General features: G+C 37.9%; 1 protein-coding gene across 1 annotated transcript in view; it reads left to right on the forward strand.

Annotated features, from left to right (window-relative positions):
- Positions 1–4278: 4278 nt before the first annotated feature.
- The window catches only part of beg (malonyl-CoA-acyl carrier protein transacylase beg), an 82197-nt gene continuing 65359 nt past the window's right edge, over positions 4279–21116 (forward strand). Inside the window, exon 1 of the mRNA XM_090378339.1 lies at positions 4279–4842. Within this exon, the coding sequence (XP_090234465.1) occupies positions 4402–4842 (441 nt within the window). The 5' untranslated portion in view covers positions 4279–4401. The remainder of the gene's footprint in view (positions 4843–21116) is intronic.

Below are 21116 nucleotides of genomic sequence, written 5' to 3' on the forward strand. Positions count from 1 at the left end.
AAGCAGATGGGTTAACACAACCAGCGATTTCCAGTTCTGATGTTCTGTTACGGTGTGTTTGCACATTAACTTACATGATTAGTTTAAGCTGCACGATTATTCTGGCTCCCAGAACGAGGCCTGCATTTTACAGGTTAGCAACCTATGATATCGATACAGTACGATTTGCCAAGGGAAATCTTCCATTCATTACATATACACTGAAAGGACAGAATTCATGGGACACCTGGTTTCGGGCAACGCGACGTTGTCAGCCCTCTTGCTAGTGGACGATCCCACCACGTGGCAGGTATATTAACTCCAGGGCCTCACATGGTGAGTATGGGCTTGGCACACCCAGGGTCCTTAGCTGGATATTGTCACTCTTCTCTTTCTTGGTGATTCCTCTCTCTCTCTCTCTCTCTCTGTCTCTCTCTCTCTCTCTCTCTCTCTCTCTCTCTCTCTGATAATGATAATAGAGGTACACTACATCACTACATTCACTTAGACGGTATTCACATAGAGAGACGCATGGGTAACTCCCTTGCGGGGTGCAGTAATTGCACTGTCCCCTTTCGATAGTATCAATTGTGTATTTGGAACATGTCATTTCGAGAATAACATCTCATCGTGAAGAGCGCTGTGGGCGGAGAAAGGCTGTAGAGAAACGTGGTCGTCGACGTCTGTTTCGCATTGTTTCAGCCAACTGAAAAGCGACAATAGCACAAATCACCGCCGACTTCAACGAGGGAGGTAGTAGTAGTAGTAGTAGTATTAGGAGTAGTAGCAGTGACATTTGATGCAAGAAAGCAAGTGTATGAGCTTATGCAGCATCAGCCAAAAAAAAAAAAAAAATCACACCATTCCCTCCAAATGCCTGTCCAGTTCCTCCTTAAATTTATTCAACCTATAAACTTCCACAACGATAGGTGGAAGTTTGTTCCAGCAATTAACCACCCGCTGGCTAAAGGCAAATTTCCGCACATCCAATCTACATCTTTCTTTTCTTAATTTGAATTTATGCCCCCTTAGGTTCGTAATCTGAACAAGTGGAAGGGTCCCATCAGAATTCAGCGTGCTGAACCCATTCAAAGCCTTATACACCTCAATCAGATCACCGCGCAGGTGCCTAGTCTCCAGCCACTGCAATTTGCAGAACTTAAGCCTCTCTTGATAAGAGGATCCCTTCATTCCCCTCACCAATCTTGTTGCCCTTTTCTGTACACGCTCAAGTAAATCTACATCCTTCCTAAAATGAGGCCTCCAGACCTGTACGCAGTACTCAAGGGTTGGCCTGACCATTGCCTTATACAGAGGGATAATCACCTCCTTTTCCCTGCTAGCAAAATTCCTATACAGAGTGTTTCAGTTAAACGTTTCAGAACTTCTAAGAAGGGTAGGGTACATCCTGACAACTCGAAATCATATAGCAATGTGGGGTCGGAAATGCTTTCCTGAAGCGGTGTTGTACACAGAAGCACCATAAAGAAAAGAGACCGTAAGTGAGAAATCGTTTTAATAATACATGAAAAGAAGCAAAAGGTACATGGATTAAAGTAAGTGTTCGAAGTTTCTTCCACGGGCTACAATGCATGCCTCACATCTCCGACGCATGGACATCCGAACATTCTGGAATACTCCAGGCGAATTTCGAATTCCTTCGGCAGCTACTGCGATTCTTGCAACCAGCTCCTCAGCATTGTCAACAGGGGTGTCATAAACTAGCGATTTCATATGACCCCCAGAAATAAAAATCAAGACATGATAGGTCGGGTGACCGAGCAGGCCAACGCACGGGACCACCACGTCCGATCCACTGTTGACCAAATGTGACATCCAGGTAGTTACGAACATCTCCGCTATAATGGGCAGGGGCTCCATCGTGTTGGAACCACATTGTCTGTTGTGTCGATGCAGAAATCTGTTCATCTCTCAAAAGTTGTGGCATTACTTGCTGCAGAAAGATCAAGTAGATAGGTCCGGTTAGACGACACGGTAACAGGGGTCCGATGAGGTAATCTCCCATAATACCGGCCCATACATTGACCGAAAATCGAATCTGTGCTGGACGACGTCGCACGACGACTTCTGTGTACAATACCGCTTCAGGAAAGCATTTCCGACCCCACATTGCTATATGATTTCGAGTTGTCAGGATGTACCCTACCCCTCTTAGAAGTTCTGAAACGTTTAACTGAAACACCCTGTATATCATTGACAAAACCCCATGACCTGCCCTGGCAGCCTGTCTGCATTGCTTAGAAAACCTCATATCTGACTGCACAATTACTCCCAGGTCTTTTTCATTTTCTACCACCTTAAGTGTAGTACCACACAGTTGGTACGTTTCTCTGGGGTTACTTCTACCCATATGCAGTACTTTGCATTTGTCAAGGTTAAATTCAGTTGCCACTTCTTAGCCCATCTGCCCAAATTATCTAGATCCTGTTGCAGTAGCACACTGCCATTACTGTCATTAACCACCCTGCCAATCTTTGGATCATCTGCAGACTTCGACATTAAGCCTGATATACCTTCATCAATATCATTGATAAATATACAAAACAACAGTGGACCTAACACCGAACCCTGTGGGACTCCACTAATAACATTAGTCCAAAAAGAGCAGCACCCATTGATTACCACCCTCTGTCTTCTCCCACTTAACCATCCTTTTATCCATTGTAGTAACTTACCCTTAATACCATTCTGCTCCAATTTGTACAATAGTCTTCCATGCGCAACAGTGTCAAAAGCTTTCCTGAAATCCAAATAATGATATCAAAATTATTTTTTGCATCCAAGTTCCTTTGTAACCACATCATAATATCCTATCAAATTTGTCAGACAAGACTTTCCCTTAACAAACCTATGCTGTGTCTGAATTATTGCTGCAGTCTTGTCTAGATGATCCTGCAATGCATCTTTAACCAGTGACTCCATTATTTTACCCGGAACAGAAGTTAAACTAACTGGTCTGTAATTGCTCGTGTCACCCTTCGATCTCCCTTTGTGAATTGGGGATACATTTGCACCTCTCCAGTCCGTGGGAACCTCACCTGAGTCCAAGGACGCTCTCATAATTACCGCTAAGGTTTTGCTTAGTTGCTTTGCCACCTCCTTTAATATAACTGGATAGATTCCATCCACCCCAGGTGCTTTTCTTATGTTTAACTTCAACAATTTCTCCTCCACTTTGCTTTCAGTTATTACAAAATCATTAAGTATCCTGCTACAATTTGATAACCTTCTGCCATTTTGAAACCTTAATAATTCCTCACGTGTGAATGTAGATGCAAAATACTCATTCAGTTTGTTCACTATCTGAGCAGGATCATCAACAGTCGAACCATTGATGTCAAGTGGACCAATCAGATTCATCCCCTTCCTTTTAGAATTTATATAAGTAAAGAAATCCTTGCTGTTTTTCTTAGCATCTTTTGCCAAGGTTTCTGGTAATCTGCCTTCGCCTGCCTAACCTGCTTTGTCACCTGATTACAGACTAGCTTATATCTGCCATAGGCTTCTGAGTCGCTTGATAATTTACATGTATCCCATGCATTTTTTTTCTCTGTTACGAGTCTCATTAGTTCATTAGATAACCATTTAGGCCTAAATCTTGAACAATATTTCTTAATAGGTATGAAACTTGTAGTAGCTTCCACGATTAATTCCTTGAATGCTTTCCACTTAGAATTTACTGTTGGTAACATCGTCAGTTTATCCCACTCCACCAAGACCATCAGGCGATCATTAGCCGCATTAAGTTATGGGGGGCGCCGACCCACCAGAGTCCCTTTTTTCCTAACACTACAACACAGGACGCTGTCTGTGAGAAAGAACATCGGCACTGGACGGTCTGGACCTTGGATGATTGGAGACCATGCTCCCCTATTCTCATGCAACCGACGAAACTCGAACTCAGGTCTTTTCCACTCGGTGTGGGGAGGACGGCGATCCTACCCACTGTGCTTCCCATGAAGGCATTATTGAAGAGCTGGACAATGATTATAAAAAGGATAATACAATTAAAGCATTATAGTGGACTATATAATTTTTTTTTCAATTAAATTTTTCTCTGAAAAGAGAAAAATTTCTGAGAGTTTTTTTTTTTTTTAATCCACAGAGTATAATCTATGTTTTTATGCATTTGAAATTTTGATGGACAATTGTGCATTTTTTGGCGCCATACACAGAGAAGTTTTTCGCGCCTAAAGTCTATACTGAACTTAGTTTTCGCAAAAAAATGTATAATACAGTACTGTGTTTTGTTTCCAATGCCACAATATGCATAAGCATCGTGTGTTTTTGGTTTTGTACGAAAAATTAATGAACCGAATTCATTTGGCTGTTTTCAAGTAGTTGGTTTTTATTTTTGCCACAACTTATTTAATTCAAAGTTATACATTAACTAATTACAGCATGCATTTTCTAAGAATTATGAGCAGGAATTTGGAAAAAGTACTTTTACGAAGTCTAAGTTTCAGAATGCTGGCATGTGAAATTGGTAACTGCGTGCCTTTTGGTAATGTACGGATAAGCAATGTATCCTGTTTCCTGTGTATAAATCAGAGATGTTCACTGAGTACTGAACTTGGCAGTAATGAGTTAGATAAAAAAAATGCCAAAGTTTCCGAACGCGCGTTATCTTTGACACCGTTCCCGGCCCGCAATGTTGATTTAAATCATGAAAATGTTAAAGATCTTTTAAAAAATGCTGTGTCTTTTGAAGATGATATAGAGAATGTTTGGAGTTCACCATTGTATCCATCTACTGTAGATCCTCGGCGAAGTCAAGCAGAGCATTCCTGGCGACCGAAGGTTGATCCTCAGACAACATCAGTTATTTTTTTTCCAGGGCAGGTGAAAAAAGAAATTTTAAGCATATTCGTAATTGACACAATTAAATTAATGATATAACCAACCTTCTGACATTCGGAATGTTGCCACCTCCAACAGTGTTATGTTAGTCAAAAGGGCAAAAAAGCCATGTAAAGATCCAAGTTTGGTACATAGATCAGGCATTAGTAGTTAGGGGAATGGTATGTCTTACTCAGGACTGTAATGTAGATCAAGGTCAGATTTACTATGATGCAGTTGCTCCTGGGACCCAAGATTGTGGGTTCCAGACCAATAAAATTACTACTAGTACAGGGGCCCCCCTTTGAAATGTTATTTTAGAACCTTTGAAAATATATGTATCAAGACCCCAGACTACTTAAATCTGGCATTCGTCTAGGTATGTTGGAAAAAGGTAGTGTGAATTACATGCCCAAATCTTATGTCACAACTTAATCCTAGTCACCCCAATAAACAGATGTGCTAACAGAAATTGATATAACACCGAAATCTCCAAAATTTTATTAATATAAACAGTTAAAAATAACCAAAAAAACAAATGAAAAAATGAATATATATATATATATATATGCAATCAATTTATTTGCTGCTGCTGTTTATTTGCTTCCATTTATTATCCCCAAAAATCAAAAAAATGGCCTCCTTTGAAAAGAAAAGGAGGAACTGCAAAGTGTATAATTCAGATTTTCATAATTATCATTTGATATAATTCGTCTTCATATCAGTTGATGCCATCAGCCCAATCCTAAGCTATTTCAAACCACTGATAGCTCATCACTGATAAAATAAATTATTGTACCCTTATAATCTATATTATCTTTAGCTTAAAAGCTTTGATGCAAACACTTCTCAGATCCTCTCATTCCTTTTCTAATTAAATGATAAATAAATTTACACTTGTACTCTTTAGAGTCAAAGCCAAAAAAGTTGTAAATTTTCTGGATTTGACTCTGCACAGTACAAGCACAACAGATAAAAATGGGTTAGCATTAGTAGAGGCATATGATGCAAGAAAGCAAGCTTATGCAGCATCAGCCAAAAAAAAAAAATGCTCCCATTTCACCCCTCTGTTTGATTAAAATACCTGTCCAGCTCAACCTTAAATTTATTTAGGCTATCAACTTCCACAACAAAGGTTGAAAATCTGTTACACCAACCAACAACCCGCTGACTTCCACACATCTATCCTACATCTGTCTTTCCTCAATTTGAATTTACAACCTCTCAGGTGATTATTCTGAGCAAGAGGAAGAATCCCATCAGCATTGAGCATGCTCAAACCAAACAAGGCTTTATATACCTCAATCACTTTGCAGATGCCTAGTCTCCAGAAACTGTAATTTGCAAAACTTAAGCCTTTGTTCCATTCACTAATCTTGTTGCCCTTCTCTGTACTTGTTCCAACAGCTCTACATCTTTCTTAAAATGAAGCCTCCAGACCTGTATACAGTACTCAAGGTGTGGCCTGACCATTGCCTTATACAATGGGATAATCACCTCCTTATCCGTGCTAGAAAAATTCCTGTATATCATTGACAAGACACCATGAGCTATGCTTGCAGACCGTCTGCACTGCTCAGAAAACTTCATATCTGCATGTACGATTACCCCTAGGTACCTTTCGTTCTCTACCACTGTCAGCGTAGTGCCACAGAGTTAGTAGTAGTAGTGCCATGTGATGCAAGAAAGCAAGTGTATGAGCTTATGCAGCATCAGCCAAAAAAAAAAAAAAAAATCCCACCATTCCCTCCAAATGCCTGTCCAGTTCCTCCTTAAATTTATTTAACCTATCAACTTCCATAACGACAGATGGAAGTTTGTTCCAGCAATTAACCACCCGCTGGCTGAAGGCAAATTTCCGCACATCTATTCTGCATCTGTCTTTTCTTAAATTGAATTTATGCCCCCTTAGGTTTGTAATCTGGACAAGTGGAAGGATCCCATCAGAATTCAGCATGCTCAACCCATTCAGATCATCTGGCAGGTGCCTAGTCTCCAGCCACTGCAATTTCAGAACTTAAGCTTCTCTTGGTAAGAGGATCCCTTCATTCCCCTCACCAATCTTGTTGCCCTTCTCTGTACACGCTCAAGTAAATCTACATCCTTCCTAAAATGAGGCCTCCAGACCTGTACGCAGTACTCAAGGCGTGGCCTTACCATTGCCTTATACAGAGGAACAATCACCTCCTTGCTAGCAAAATTCCTATATATCATTGACAAAAACCCGTGACCTGCCCCGGCAGCCTGTCTGCATTGCTCTGAAAACTTCATATCTGACTGCACAATTACTCCCAGGTTTTTTTCATTTTCTACCACCTTAAGTGTAGTACCACACAGTTGGTACATTTCAATGGGGTTACTGCACAATTACTCCCAGGTCTCTTTCATTTTCTACCACCTTAAGTGTAGTACCACACAGTTGGTACATTTCAATGAGGTTACTTCTACCTATATGCAGTACTTTGGATTTGTCAAGGTTAAACTTCATTGACACTTCTCAGCCCATCTGCCCAAATTTACTAGATCCTGTTGCAGTAGCACACTGCCATTACTGTCATTAACAACCGTGCCAACCTTTGTATCATCTGCAAACTTCGACACTAAGCCTGCTATTCCTTCAGCAATATCATTGATAAATATACAAAAGAACAGTGGACCCAACACCGAACCCTGTGGGACTCCACTAATAACATTAGTCCACGAAGAGCAGCACCCGATGATTACCACTCTCTGGCTTCTTCCACTCAACCATCCTTTTATCTATTGGAGCAACTTACCTTTAATACCAATCTGCTCCAATTTGTATAATAGTCTTCCATGCGCAATAGTGTCAAAAGCTTTCCTGAAATCCAAATATATGATATCAAAATTATTTTTTGCATCCAGTTCCTTTATAACTACATCATAATATCCAATCAAATTTGTCAGACAAGAATTTCCCTTAACAAAACTATGCTGTGTCTGAATTATTGCTGCAGTCTTGTCTAGATGATCCTGCAATGCATATTTAACCAGTGACTCCATTATTTTACCCGGTACAGAAGTTAAACTAACTGGTCTGTAATTACTCGTGTCACCCATCGATCCCCCTTTGTGAATTGGGGATACATTTGCACATCTCCAGTCCGTGGGAACCTCCCCTGAGTCCAAGGATGCCCTCATAATTATGGCTATGAATTTGCTTAGTTACTTTGCCGCCTCCTTTAATATGACTGGATAGATCCCATCCATCCCAGGTGCCTTTCTTATGTTTAATTTCAACAATTTCTCCCTCACTTTGCTCTTAGTCATTACAAAATCATTAAGCACCCTTCTACAATTTGATAACCTTCTGCCATTTTCAAACCTTAATAACTGCTCATGTGTGAATATAGATGCAAAATACTCATTCAGTTTGTTTGCGATCTTAGCAGGATCATCAACAGTCAAACCATCTATATTAAGTGGTCCAATCAGATTCAGACCCATCCTGTTAGAGTTTATAAGTAAAGAAATCCTTGCTGTTTTTCTTAGCATCCTTTGCCAAGGATTTCTCGTAATCTTCCTTTGCCTGCCTAACCTCCTTTGTGACCTGATTACAGACTAGCTTATATCTGCCAGAGGCTTCAGTCGCTTGATAAATTATATGCATCCCATGCATTTTTCTTATCTGTCACGAGTCTCATTAGTTCATTTGATAACCATTGAGGCCTAAACCCTGAACAATATTTCTTAATAGGTATGAAACGTTTAGTAGCTTCCACGATTAATTCCTTGAATGCTTCCCACTTAGAATTTACTGTTGGTAACATCGTCAGTTGATCCTACTGTACAGAATTTAAAAATTGTCTGAGACCACAGTACTCACCTTTATGGAAGCAAAACCCTTCCCTTTACCCCTGATGGTAGTTACCTCTTTGTGTAAATTCTAATTCAGCACACTGTGATCACTGCCACCTAGTGGTTCCTTTATCTGCAGATTCTGAATGCATGAAGAATCACTACTGATAATCAGATCAAGAGTATTACTCCCTCTAGTTGCCTCCCGAACATGCTGATGTAGAAAACAATCATCCAATAAATCCACAAAGCCTTGTTGTGTGTGTGTGAGTGACCAACGCACAAATTCCAGTCAATATCTGGGAAATTAAAATCCCCCATTATAAGACTCTCTGATTTACTGGCCCACTCTATTTCCCTGTACAGTTTCTTATTATACTCATCAAAGTTATTAGGCCTATAACACACTCCTACTCTCAATTTTGATCTAAAAATCTTCCAATGCTTATGTCACACCAAACTGACTCGACACTGCACTGTCCAGCGATGTTGACTGGCTTCACTTCCTTGGATTTTGTGTGTTTCTTAACTAATAACATAACCCCTCTTCCCTTCCTATCCCGTCTATCCTTCCTTTACACAATTTACTCCCGAGATTCTAGTTCTGCATTCCGTATATCTGTGTGACACCATGTCTTTGATATCCCAACAATATCTGCCTTTAATGTTTTGAGCAATATCTCAAATTCATCAGATTTATTTACTGGTTATGCACCTTTTAGTGGTGCTGTAAGGCTTGGGATAGTAATGTATGCTACCACAGTCAGCCCATAATTTTTATTTATATACATATATTTTTTTGTTTCATTGATTTTAAAGGTTATTGCCCTTTCAAAGGAGTTATTGATCCAAAATCAAAAAGAGCAGTTCCACAACTTTTTTTATTTGGGCTTAAAACGTTCCTCTAGTTCCTCTGCTAGCATGATATCTGACAGATGCCACTTTTGTAATTTTTCTGTTATTTTTTTAAAATCTGGGAATCAAATCCTCAGATGTATCTTTCCCCACCAGTATTCTCCAACTGGTTATAAGTATTATTTTATTTATTTTTTTTTTTTTGTTTTGATGTACGATGAATTACAAGATATTAAATTTTTGTTTGCATTTAACAGATGCCAGGTAAGCAAAAGCATCTACCTTTCTTCTAGGCAACTCCCATTTCCACATGATGATTTTGAGACACCAGCAACAGGTGTCTCATCCTGCTGTAATGCTTTGATTTTGCTGCCTAATTGTGAACAGCCCACAGAAATACAGATATTTGTTTTGCAACTTAGATACTTGCATTTGTGGCACCATGCAAGTGTCTGAGTTTCCTCTGGGGGATCAGTGACCTTCAAAATTCTGAAAAAAATTATAAAAACTTATTATTATTGGTATCTCTCATTTATTTTCATTCAATATTTTTTAATTGAGTTTAGCAAATCATAATTAATAGATCACCGTTTCAAAGCTATTGGCCTATCATTGGTGGATGGCAGGTACCCTGGTATTGCGGACATGACAACCCAGTTGTGAAGATATAGATATTAAACCCTTACTCTTAACGTATTATGCCTTGTGCATTTAGTTATTAATAATGAAATCGGGTAAAAAGTAATTTCTTATACATAGATGGGTAAACTCCATCTATGTATAGTCCAGTAACGAACAGTCCTCATATTATGAGGGCTGTTCAGTAAAGAAAGATCTTAATTATTTTTTTTTTTTACAACATACTTTTATTAATCGTCCATATTTTGATGGTCTTTTTCAAAGTATTCCCCGTTTGATGAAATACACTTTCAATATTTTTGCCATTATTCAAAAAGATGGTGGAATCCATTTTTTGATATACATTTGAGAATCACATCCAGTGTCTTTAGAACTTTTTCTGATGACCGGAAACGTTTTCCTTGCACTCCTTCTTTAACTTAACCCCAGGGGCTCACATTTGGTGAGAATGGGCTTCACACACCCAGGGTCCTGAGCTGGATATCATCATTCTTCTCTTTCTTGGTAATTTCCTTCTATTTTTTTTTTTTTTTTGGCTGGTGCAGCATAAACCTCAGGCTTCCTTGCACTATATAGCTAATAATAATAATAACTTCAGAAATAAAAAAAAAAAACCTCATGTTGCAAGGTTAAGGTTTGTAGGGCAGATGAGAAACACAGTTGACATTAATGCTGGCTAAGTACTCGATGACAGTATCACAGTGTAAGGTCTTGCATCGTAATGCAGCCTCTACCCACCTGCGTGAAGTTGGTGGCCATTTGTGACTAATATGATCCCACGAAGTGTGCAGTACAGTTCTGTTGTAAGGTCCCATAACAGTCGTATGATGTGGCCCAGCATGCTTGTAAACCATTCCTTGAATGTCAAAAAAAGAGATTACCATAACCATTCTTGCAAAAGCCACAATGTTTGCTTTTTTCGGTGTTGGCAGTGACATAGACTTCTGAACAGAGCTTTGTTGTTCTCTGGGTCAAAATGATGAAGTCATGTCTCATCCACTATTATCACCTTGTGCAGAACCTCACTATCTTTAGTAACTATCTGTTGAAGCTCCTGACCACCACTGTGGTGATAGTGGTGTTTTGGAGCTCCATAACTGCCAATTTTTGTGATCGAATCACATTCATCTTTAAACATTTTAAACCACCTGCAAACTGTGCTATATGGAAGCCTAGATTCACCTTATTCCTCTTTTAACATTTCATATGTTTCAGCTGACGTTTTATTGAGACAGAAACAAAATTTGAGAGCATCATACTGTTCCTCATATGTCACATCCATTATTACTTAGGCAAAACTGAACAGGCATAAACTTGATTGACCACCAAGGTCACCATGTGCACGAGTGAACTGCAGTTGCTATGTGATGCAACCTGGTTTTGTCCTAACTTCCACAGCTCAGCTAGAAATAGCAAGCAGTATGATTATTCATAAAAAAATTATGATCATTCGTTATTGAACAGCTCTCGTAATCACTGTGGTGGTTATTTAATACCTGAAATAAACAGAACAGAGTGCAGGTAGCCGTCGTTTTGCACCGGACCGATTTTTGCTGATTCTCAATAGCGCCAGTCACTAACCTACCACAAGGCCATTTTTATTTTTTTTTTTGCAATTTTTTTTATAAATTGAAAGTTTAAAATTTACAGACAAAATTTATTGGCATTGTGCTGTACTACGTATCATGCACTGTTCACATGATCAAAGACAATCTGAGCCAATTGGCTTTTAGCGCATCCATATCAGAGATGAGAAAGCTTCCCGCCTCAAATAGCCACTCATGGATGCTGGTGGTAAATATCCATGCAATGGAGCATTCAGTTTGTTTACATGTGTTGGAAATTTATTACACTAACATTTTTGATGTGAAAACATCTATGTCGACACTGGAGTAAAACCGATTGGTAACCAGTCGAATTTCCAACCGCAGACGTAACGACTGTGAAGGCTTGTAATACTTGTCGAGCATCTCTCAAAAATGATTCCATTCCAACATTTTCGAAGAGCAACGGTTTCGTTTATCCTGCTATTCCTCCTCATCTGCCTCGATTAGATTTAGTGACAGAAGGGCTCATTTCTCTTATACCATTCATGCAAATGAGAAGACTAAGGCATGGTTTCAGCCAATATGGAATTTTGGACCAAATTATAAATGTTCCTGTAAATGTTAATTCGATGATCAATTATTTGCCTTGGAGAACTGATGATGATTATTGTGTTAATGTGTAGGAGCATTCTTCGATGAAAACATGGAACATGATGATGCCCCTACATGTGATGAAATGAGTGGATCAATATTGAAGATTTAGTTGCTTGACAACAAATCCTTTTGTGGAGCGATGACAAATATTTATGAATAGCTCCTAGTGAATGAAATGTTCCACAAAGTTTACTTTTTGATGAACATGCCGAAGAATTGGTCTTTCCTAGCATTTACCTTGGTCAGTAACAACAGTTTTTTTTTTTTATGTAAACCCCAAACACAAGAGGTATTAGAACTTATAGTACCTAGTACCGTGCTTGGGTTGGAGATTGAGAAGATGAAAGAAGATATTTGTTGACATTGTACTTGAACTTCTGTAGACTAATTTTCAGGAAATACGTATGAAGGAAGTTTGTTCCAGAAAATGGCAGTTGAATGAATAAACGAGGAAGATGAAAAGTTGGTTCTATAAGTTTGAAGTTGGACAGTAAATGGATGTTGGCTGGTGGTAGCACGTGTTCGGACTGTTTTGAAAGAGAGAGCAGGAATTATAGAAGCCAATTCAGAAGAACAGTGCCCATGGAAGTTTACAGATAATTTAAGTTACACCGTTTATGATGGCATCAAGTGAACTTCGTCTTTCAGATTGGCATGGAGTGACGCCTTATCATTTTCTTTATATGACCATGAAAATAATGAGACTAAGAACTCGAGATTCGTTAACATTTGCTTTTATATACGTCAGAAAAGACTTAGCTCACCAAAGAACAAATCCAATCTCAAGAATATGAAAAGAATTTAGTGTTTTTGAAATCGATTCCAAATTCAACTTATTACTGGACACAATGTAAAAAAGTTCTGTTTGCAATGATCAGAAAATTGGGTAAACCTATGTTCTTCTTAACTTTGAGTGCAAATGAAATCGGTTGGCCTAAATTGCTAAAAATTTTATACAAATTAAAACATGACTGTTTGGATATCCCTGACAAGCAAGCAGAAGCCCTTCATTTTATGGAAAAGGTGACATTAGTTAATGAAGATGCTGTAATGTGTGCAATTCATTTTAATAAACTTGGGGATTGTATTTTAACTTTACTTCAGTCTAAGCGTTTCAGTCCATTTCGACAATATTACGTCGTCTATTATTTTCAGCGGATCAAATTTCAACATTGTGGCAGTTCACATGCTCACATTCTTTTGTGGCTTAATAATACTCCTAAGCTTACCAGTGGAAGGTCAAAGATGTGAAAACATCTTTGACTTTCCACCGGTAAGTAGCAGGCTCACACCCTCTACTTTTACTCTACCGAAACAACGTTAGTGACTGCATTGACGTAATTTACGTCATTTTCGTCAAAGATGTTTTCACATAAAATATCTTTCGTGTGTACAGGGTACACCCGGGTTTTTTTATTAATTGTACTATTAATAAATTAAATAATAATTAATAATAGTGATAGCCAAGTTCAGTTTTTGCCAGTCATGTTATAAAGTTTTTAATTTCATAGAATAAAGAGATGTCTGATAAAAGTTCAATGAATCCTAGTGCAAATGAAAGTGTGAAAAAGGCATGTCGGTCTATCACATTGGAAAATAAGATGGAGGTTATTCTTAGGATGGAAGCTGGTGAAAGTCGCCCTAATTGTGTGAATATGCCTCCATCAACTACAATTATACATACTACAATTATGAAGAATGCTGATAAAATTAAACAATCGATGCAAAGTAGTAGGAGAAATTTTTGGTGCCCTGAACCTAACCCTGTGATTTCCCATTGACTCCATGATATAAAGGGTTCCATTTAAAAAGGGTGGAAAAGGGTTCTGCCGATTCCATTTGCGCCTATCCCCCCCAGGAACCTAACCCCAGCTTAAATTGAGGGCTATCTGTATTAGCAAGTAAATGTTAAGTATGAGGCACAAGCAGTGAGAAATATTTTATGGCAAGAATTTAAGCGGGGTATAGTGAAAGGTATTTGTTTAAGAAGGAATGGAGAATCAATAGCAGTTCATATTGTTAACAGAAAGAGACCTGGCATTTTTCATCTGGAGCAGAGAGGAACAAAGTACTTCCTAGCCAGATAGGAAGATGGCGAAGTGCTTCATAATTTCAATAGTGAGAGGCAGGATGATTTCAAAAGCATAGAAATTTGAAAATCTGATTTGAATTCGCTTACATCTACGAGAAAAATATTCCTATTATGAGGGCCAAATGTACTTGAAAACAAAGTAAAAGCTGCTTATTGAGAAGAATTATAACTTTGTTACTCTTAAAAGTCTAAGCAGAATAAAATTATTAATTAAACTGAGAAGTTTGGAAGTTTGAAATATGAAATAAAGATGGCATGAAAGATGAAGGTTAGATTGGAATATGACACCAAATAAGATTAAGTATGCAAATGCAACAAGATATAAAAAAATTAGACAGATGAACTGAGAAGTAACAGTTGAAGCTCAAACATTAACGAATGCTGGGTGCTGCATATAGGTAGCAGTAATCCTGGAATAACATATCAACTCTAATGTGTTATCTTTTTTTTTTTTTTAATGAAAACCCCAATCACGAGAGGTATTAGAACCTATAGTACTTAGTACCGTGCATGAGTTGGAGGTTGAGAAGATGAAAGAAGATATTTGTTGACATTAGACTTGAACTTCTGTATACTGTAATTTTCAGGAAATACGTATGAAGGACGGTTGTTCCATAAAACGGCAGTTGAATGAATAAATGAGGAAGATGAAAAGTTTGTTCTGTGAGTTTGAAGTTGGACAATAAATAGATGTTGGCTGGTGGTGGTGGCGGCACATGTTCGGACTGTTTTGAAAGAGACAGCGGGAATTATAGAAGCCAATTCAGAAGAACAGTGCCCATGGAAGTATCTGTAAAAAAGGCATAGAAACAGAATGTCTATGAGACGAGAGTGACTTAAGGTGGTAGAGAAGACCTGGGGGGGGGAGTAATTGTATAGCGAGCAGAGTAAATGGGCTGCTAGGAGGACTGCTTACAGGGTTTGTCAGTGTTATTCAGAAATTTTGCCAGTAAGGATAAGGAGGTAATTATTCTGCTGTGTAAAACAGTGATAAGGCTACATCTTGGGTACTGCATCGGATCTGGAAGCCTAATTTAGGAATGATGTGATCTGTTGGAATGGGTGCAAGAAGAGCAGTGAGATTAGTGAGGGACAAAAGTGTATCCTTACCAAGAAAGACTTCATTTCTGCAATTTGCAGAACTAAGCTTTAACACCTCAATCAGTGTCTCCTTGCACTTGCCTAGTCTAGAGACTAGGCAAGTGCAAGGAGAGATCTGATTGAGGTGTTTAAGGCTTAGAATGGATGAAATTCTTGCTCAGACAATTAGGAATTAGACAAATTATTAAAATGGATGGAGAAGTAGTGTGAGAATTTTTTTTTATCGACTAATGTTATACAAGCTTTCTTCCTTGCATCATTACCAGTACTAAATATAAATACATGCAATAACAGAATTTCCAATATAATAATCAATGAAGACTCGAGGATTGAACTGCATGATTCAAGCAGAAGTGGCATAATTTACATTTCATTTGGTTTATAAACAAGTTATTTTCATTGTGGCACAGTGAGAGGGGAATCGAGACACAACTGGAGTTCACTGTCAGTTCAAGAATAGATAACAGTTTGTATAGCTTAAGATTATTTACATAAAGATTCCACTTAGTGTTAACAGACTGAAATACAATTGACAGATCATTAATTTAAACAAAAAAGAAGAGCACATTTATTAAGGAGATCACCTTGTGAAAAAATAAACAAAATTGATGGGGTACATTCAATTATTACAGACAATTGACTATTGCTAAGCAGTGAATCAAGCAAAGTAAATACAGTCATAGTGCATTTACTTTGCTTTGATTTGGTGCAAGCTTGAAGAGAAGATGTGTGAAGAGTGAAATGCATGTGAGCTTTCAAGGAATAGGGAATCAGTTTAGTTTCCTTTGTCCAAATTAGTTTGAAGTGGATAATGATGGAATATTGCAGTGGTTAGCAGAGCCTGAACCTTAACTCAGTTATCATCTTTGGGATGAACTGAGACAAGACCAAGACAGCCATTTACATTAATGGAGCTTAAAAATTCTTGAGAGGAGTGGAGTGGAGCACAATACCAGCAAACTTTCTACCAGAAATTAGGTAGAAAGTCTTGCAGATCATACATGGGCCAACAAGAGAGTAATTGAATTTTTTGAATAAGGTTACACCTACTGTTATGGAAGTGGGTGGTTGGAATAAATTTAAAAGAGGACTAAACAAATTATTAGAGAGGTTGGTCAAATGATGTGGGTAGTATTTTTTTTTTTTTTTGGTTGATGCTGTATAATAGCTTGCTTCCTTTACTGCTATTAATGCTTTACATGCTATTATATTATATTATTATTATAACATGTTTTTTATTAATTAGATAGTTTTGTTCATAACTACAAGTTATGAACAAACTGCAATTTCCATTTAAAGCTCAACCCTATTGGGGCACCTGCAATAAGCAGTTGGTGTACAGCAAGTTGGAATACGTACTACAAGTGATTTACTACTGTGTATATTTCAGCCATTCCTGCATTCTTGAACCACATATACTACTTAATTGCTAATGCACATTTTCAGGAAGTTCATTAGCAATTAAGAACAGGAATATTGTGGAACAGGAATTAGTGATTTTCATCATTGGTTCCTGTTCCACAATGTTCTTGATATGATGCATTGCAGAGAAATTTTATGTTGCAGTCAGGAGACTTTTAATAAATTTATGCACCTCATCTGTCTTTAGAGCTTCTTAGCAGGTAGCCATTAATTCCTTCTACATCATTGTCATCATCTTTTGTTTCATCCTCTTGTTTTATCTGGGAAAGTTTCTCTGAATGGGTTAAACACAAGCTACTATTTCAGTATTACAATCAACATTTATGAAATTATCAGATGAAACTGCTTAATTTAAAACAAAAATGATAGCATTTCGGTTATCACCTGGAACATGTACAACTTCTTCACCGTACATACAGCAGAACTCATAATTAGGAATAATGCTAACCAGAAATAATTTTAAATTGTGTTTTCAATAACAACATTTGATGCTTTGCTTATAGCCTGCAGTAAATCAATATCAAGAGTGTTTCTATTCTCTGTGCCCTGGATTTACTTGTGTGACTTGTTTGCGATAAATTCTGAATAATCCCTTCATCCAAGGGCTGAAGTTTTGTGGTATTTGGTGGCAACTGCAGTTAATGTTGGAATAATGTGATTACTTAATAAATAAAGTGATCACATATTATCAGTATATGTGATTTATTGATAATATGTAATCATGTGTTATCAATACATAAAGTGATTTTTTCCCCACCATGATGCCATCTGACTGCAACAGAAATTTAGCAAAGAAATATCTGCTGTTCAAGTCTACAGTTTATAATATAATGCATGGAGAGGAGTTTCTGCACCACAAAAAAAATTTTTTTTAAAGGATTTCCCAGTAATAAGAGAGGGTAGTTTCTCGTTTCCATTCATGCTGCTACCAGAGAGAGCGAGAGCATTTTTCACTACCATCATAAGAATTGCTTTCCATAGTCATTGTTTTATCAGGAAAATGCTTGTAAAATAAACACATCTAATATATATGTTGAATACATAATTACAACCGTAATCTTTTAAAATTTCAGATAACCTTTTGAACTGTTCGTTTCAGATGTAATCCCTTCGCATTTTATGTTTATTCATAAATGTTTTGAAAATTTAACAGCTATCCCACTGATCTTAAATCCTTCATGAGTATAACTTATTAGTAATGGAAAATAATGCAAAGAACAAAGATTATCAGCAAAACAAAAAAAAAAAAACTAAACTCATCTGTCCACCCTTTGCCTGATTTGAAGAATTAGTCTAATTCTTCCTTAAATTTATTCAAACTACCCATCTCCATAAAAAACCAAATGGAAATTTGTTCCCACAACCAATTGCTCTCTCTGTGGCTGAAAGAAAACTATCACGCATTTTGCTACAAAAGCCTGTGGCATCTTTGCACTATATGATGAATGCCATGTACTATCTCTCCTAAAACCATCTTTTTTCCAGTTTGTCCATTTATGTGTTTGTCATCCAAGCTAGAGTTCGGATGGTATACACGTTTGATTTTCTGTATCCATCTGAGGCCTTAAACACTTCAATCAGGTCTCCTCACAGGTGTCTGGTTTCCAGATGATGCAATTTGCACTCAAAAGACCTCAAATGTAGTCTTCTGAACAAAGATTAGTGGAGGATACAAAAGAGTATTTAAGAGTACCCTTTTGTGTTCTTGACAGATCTTTGCTCTTCTATGCACGCTTTTCAATAGATCCACATCCTTACTAAAATGAGACTTCTAGACCTGTATGCAGTACCTAAGGTACTTCTCATAGTTATATTTCATTGATTCACGATTTATCACGTTCCTACATATCTCAACTTGAATCCTACTAATTTTTGTCATTCTGCTGTAACAGAAAGAAGGAAGACATCTGTATCAAATTATGGATTTTCTGAAATTGGAGCATCTTTCAGTCATTGAGTTTCTCACCAAAGAAGGAAATGGGTCAAAGGCCATTCATGAAAGGATGGTGGCAGTGTATGGCAACAGTACACCTTCAGAGTATCAGGTGAAATTCTGATGATCAAAATAATTAAAATGGGATAGAGAGTCCATCAAAGATGATCCACACCCAGGAAGGCCTGAGACAGCGGCCACTCCAGAAATGTGTCAAGCTGTGGAAGCCCTTGTGCTGAATGACAGGCATTTAAAGGTGTCCCAAATCTCTAGGGAATGTGACATATCTGAGGGAGCAGTTGTAACCATCCTCCATGAACATTTGGGGATGACTAAGGTGAGTGCAAGGTGGGTCCCCAGATTTCTGACCCCTGTGGAGAAGAAATTCAGAGTACAGTGTTGTGAGGAGAATTTAGAACTTTATGGAAGGGATCCTGAAACTTTCATCTCCAGAATTGTTATAGGTGATGAAACATGGGTTCATCACTGGGATCCTGAGACAAAGCAAGAATCAATGCAATGGAAGCACAAGGGTTCTCCCCCACCCAAAAAATTTTGGACACAATCTTCAGCTGGCAAGATTATGGCCACCATTTTTTGGGATGCTGAGCAAATTTTGTACATTCACTACTTGGAACGAAAGTAGACAGTCACTGGGAAGTTATATGGATCCCTACTGTACAACCCAAGGGATGTCATGAAGGAAAAATGCCATGGAAACTTTCCAGAGGTGTGCTGCTTGTTCACAACAGTGCAGGTCACATGCTGTTGCTGCTGCTTTGAGAGACTGTGACTTGACAGAACTTACCCATCCACCTTACAGTTTGGATCTGGCCCCCAGTGACTATTTCCTGTTTCAATACCTCAAGAAAAACATACATCTACATTGCTTTGCTAATGAAAATGAACCGAAGTCTGCTGTTTCTGCATTCTTTGATGGACAGGACAAAGAATCTTATTTCTCTGGTATTTTCCTCGTTGCAAACAAAATGGGACAAGTATATTTGAAGTTCAGGGGAGTTACATTGATTTTTACAGTGATTTTTGGTAGATAATATTTTGAATGCCCTTTGTAGCCTAACTATTGCCTTATACAACAGGACAACAACCACCTTGTCTGCAAAATTCCAGTATATTATTGACAGAACCTTATGAACTGTCATATCATCCTGTCTACACTGCTCAGAAAAACTTCATGTCAAATTGTACAATTATCCCACCCCCAAGTATTTTTTTTCTCCACCAGCTTGAGTTCACTACCACCCAATTGGTATATTATTCTGAGCCGCTGCTACCCATATTCAGTACCTTACATTTGCCAATGTTAAACTTCAGTTGCCACTTCTCAGCCCATCTGCTTAATTTTTCCCGATCTTGTTGCAACCACAACAAGATCTGGAAAATTAAGTCAAATACTCTATGATTACTGTCATTAACCACCCTGCCAATCTTTATATTCATCTGTAAACTTGGACACTAAGCTGATATGCTTTCATCAGCATTATTAATAAATATTGAAAGCAACAATGGGCCCATAAATACAGAAAACAACTGAACCCTGGGGCACCCCTCTAATAACATTAGTCTGAGAAGAATGGTGACCATTGATAACCATTCAGCTATCCCTTTATCCACAGCAGTAACTTGCCCCTAATACTATACTACTCTAACTTGTACAGCAGTCTTTTATGTGGAGCAGTATCAAAAGCTTTGCTGAAATTGAAGTATAGGATGTCAGAATTATTTGCTACACCCAGTTAGTAGGTTGTAATAGCCAATTCTTTCATTAGTATGTTACTGTTCCACTTTTGTTACTATATTTTTGTTAATGTTCTTGTATTACCATGGCATAGTAGCCAATTAGATTGGTCAGACAAGATCTTTCCTAAATGAAACAAATTGTGATTGCCGTATAACTGCATTCCTGTTAAGATGATCGTGCATTACTTCTCTGATCAGTGACTCCATTATTTTCCCTGGAACAGAAATCAAGCTTACAGTTTATAATATACTCACTTCCTTTGATTCCCTTTATGAATAGAGGAAACACATATCAAATTCTTAGGGACTTGACCTAAATCTGAGTATGCTCCCATAATTATAGCAAAATGTTTGCTTACCTCTTTTGCTACTTCTTTTACTGTAATTGGATAGGTTCTATCAATCTCAGGTGCCTTATTTACTTTTAACTTAACAATTTCTCTTCCATTTTCCT

The sequence above is a fragment of the Mastigoproctus giganteus genome, chromosome 7 (genome assembly GCF_048544385.1).
Source record: "Mastigoproctus giganteus isolate SK-2022 chromosome 7, ASM4854438v1, whole genome shotgun sequence".
Taxonomy (NCBI): domain Eukaryota; kingdom Metazoa; phylum Arthropoda; class Arachnida; order Uropygi; family Thelyphonidae; genus Mastigoproctus; species Mastigoproctus giganteus.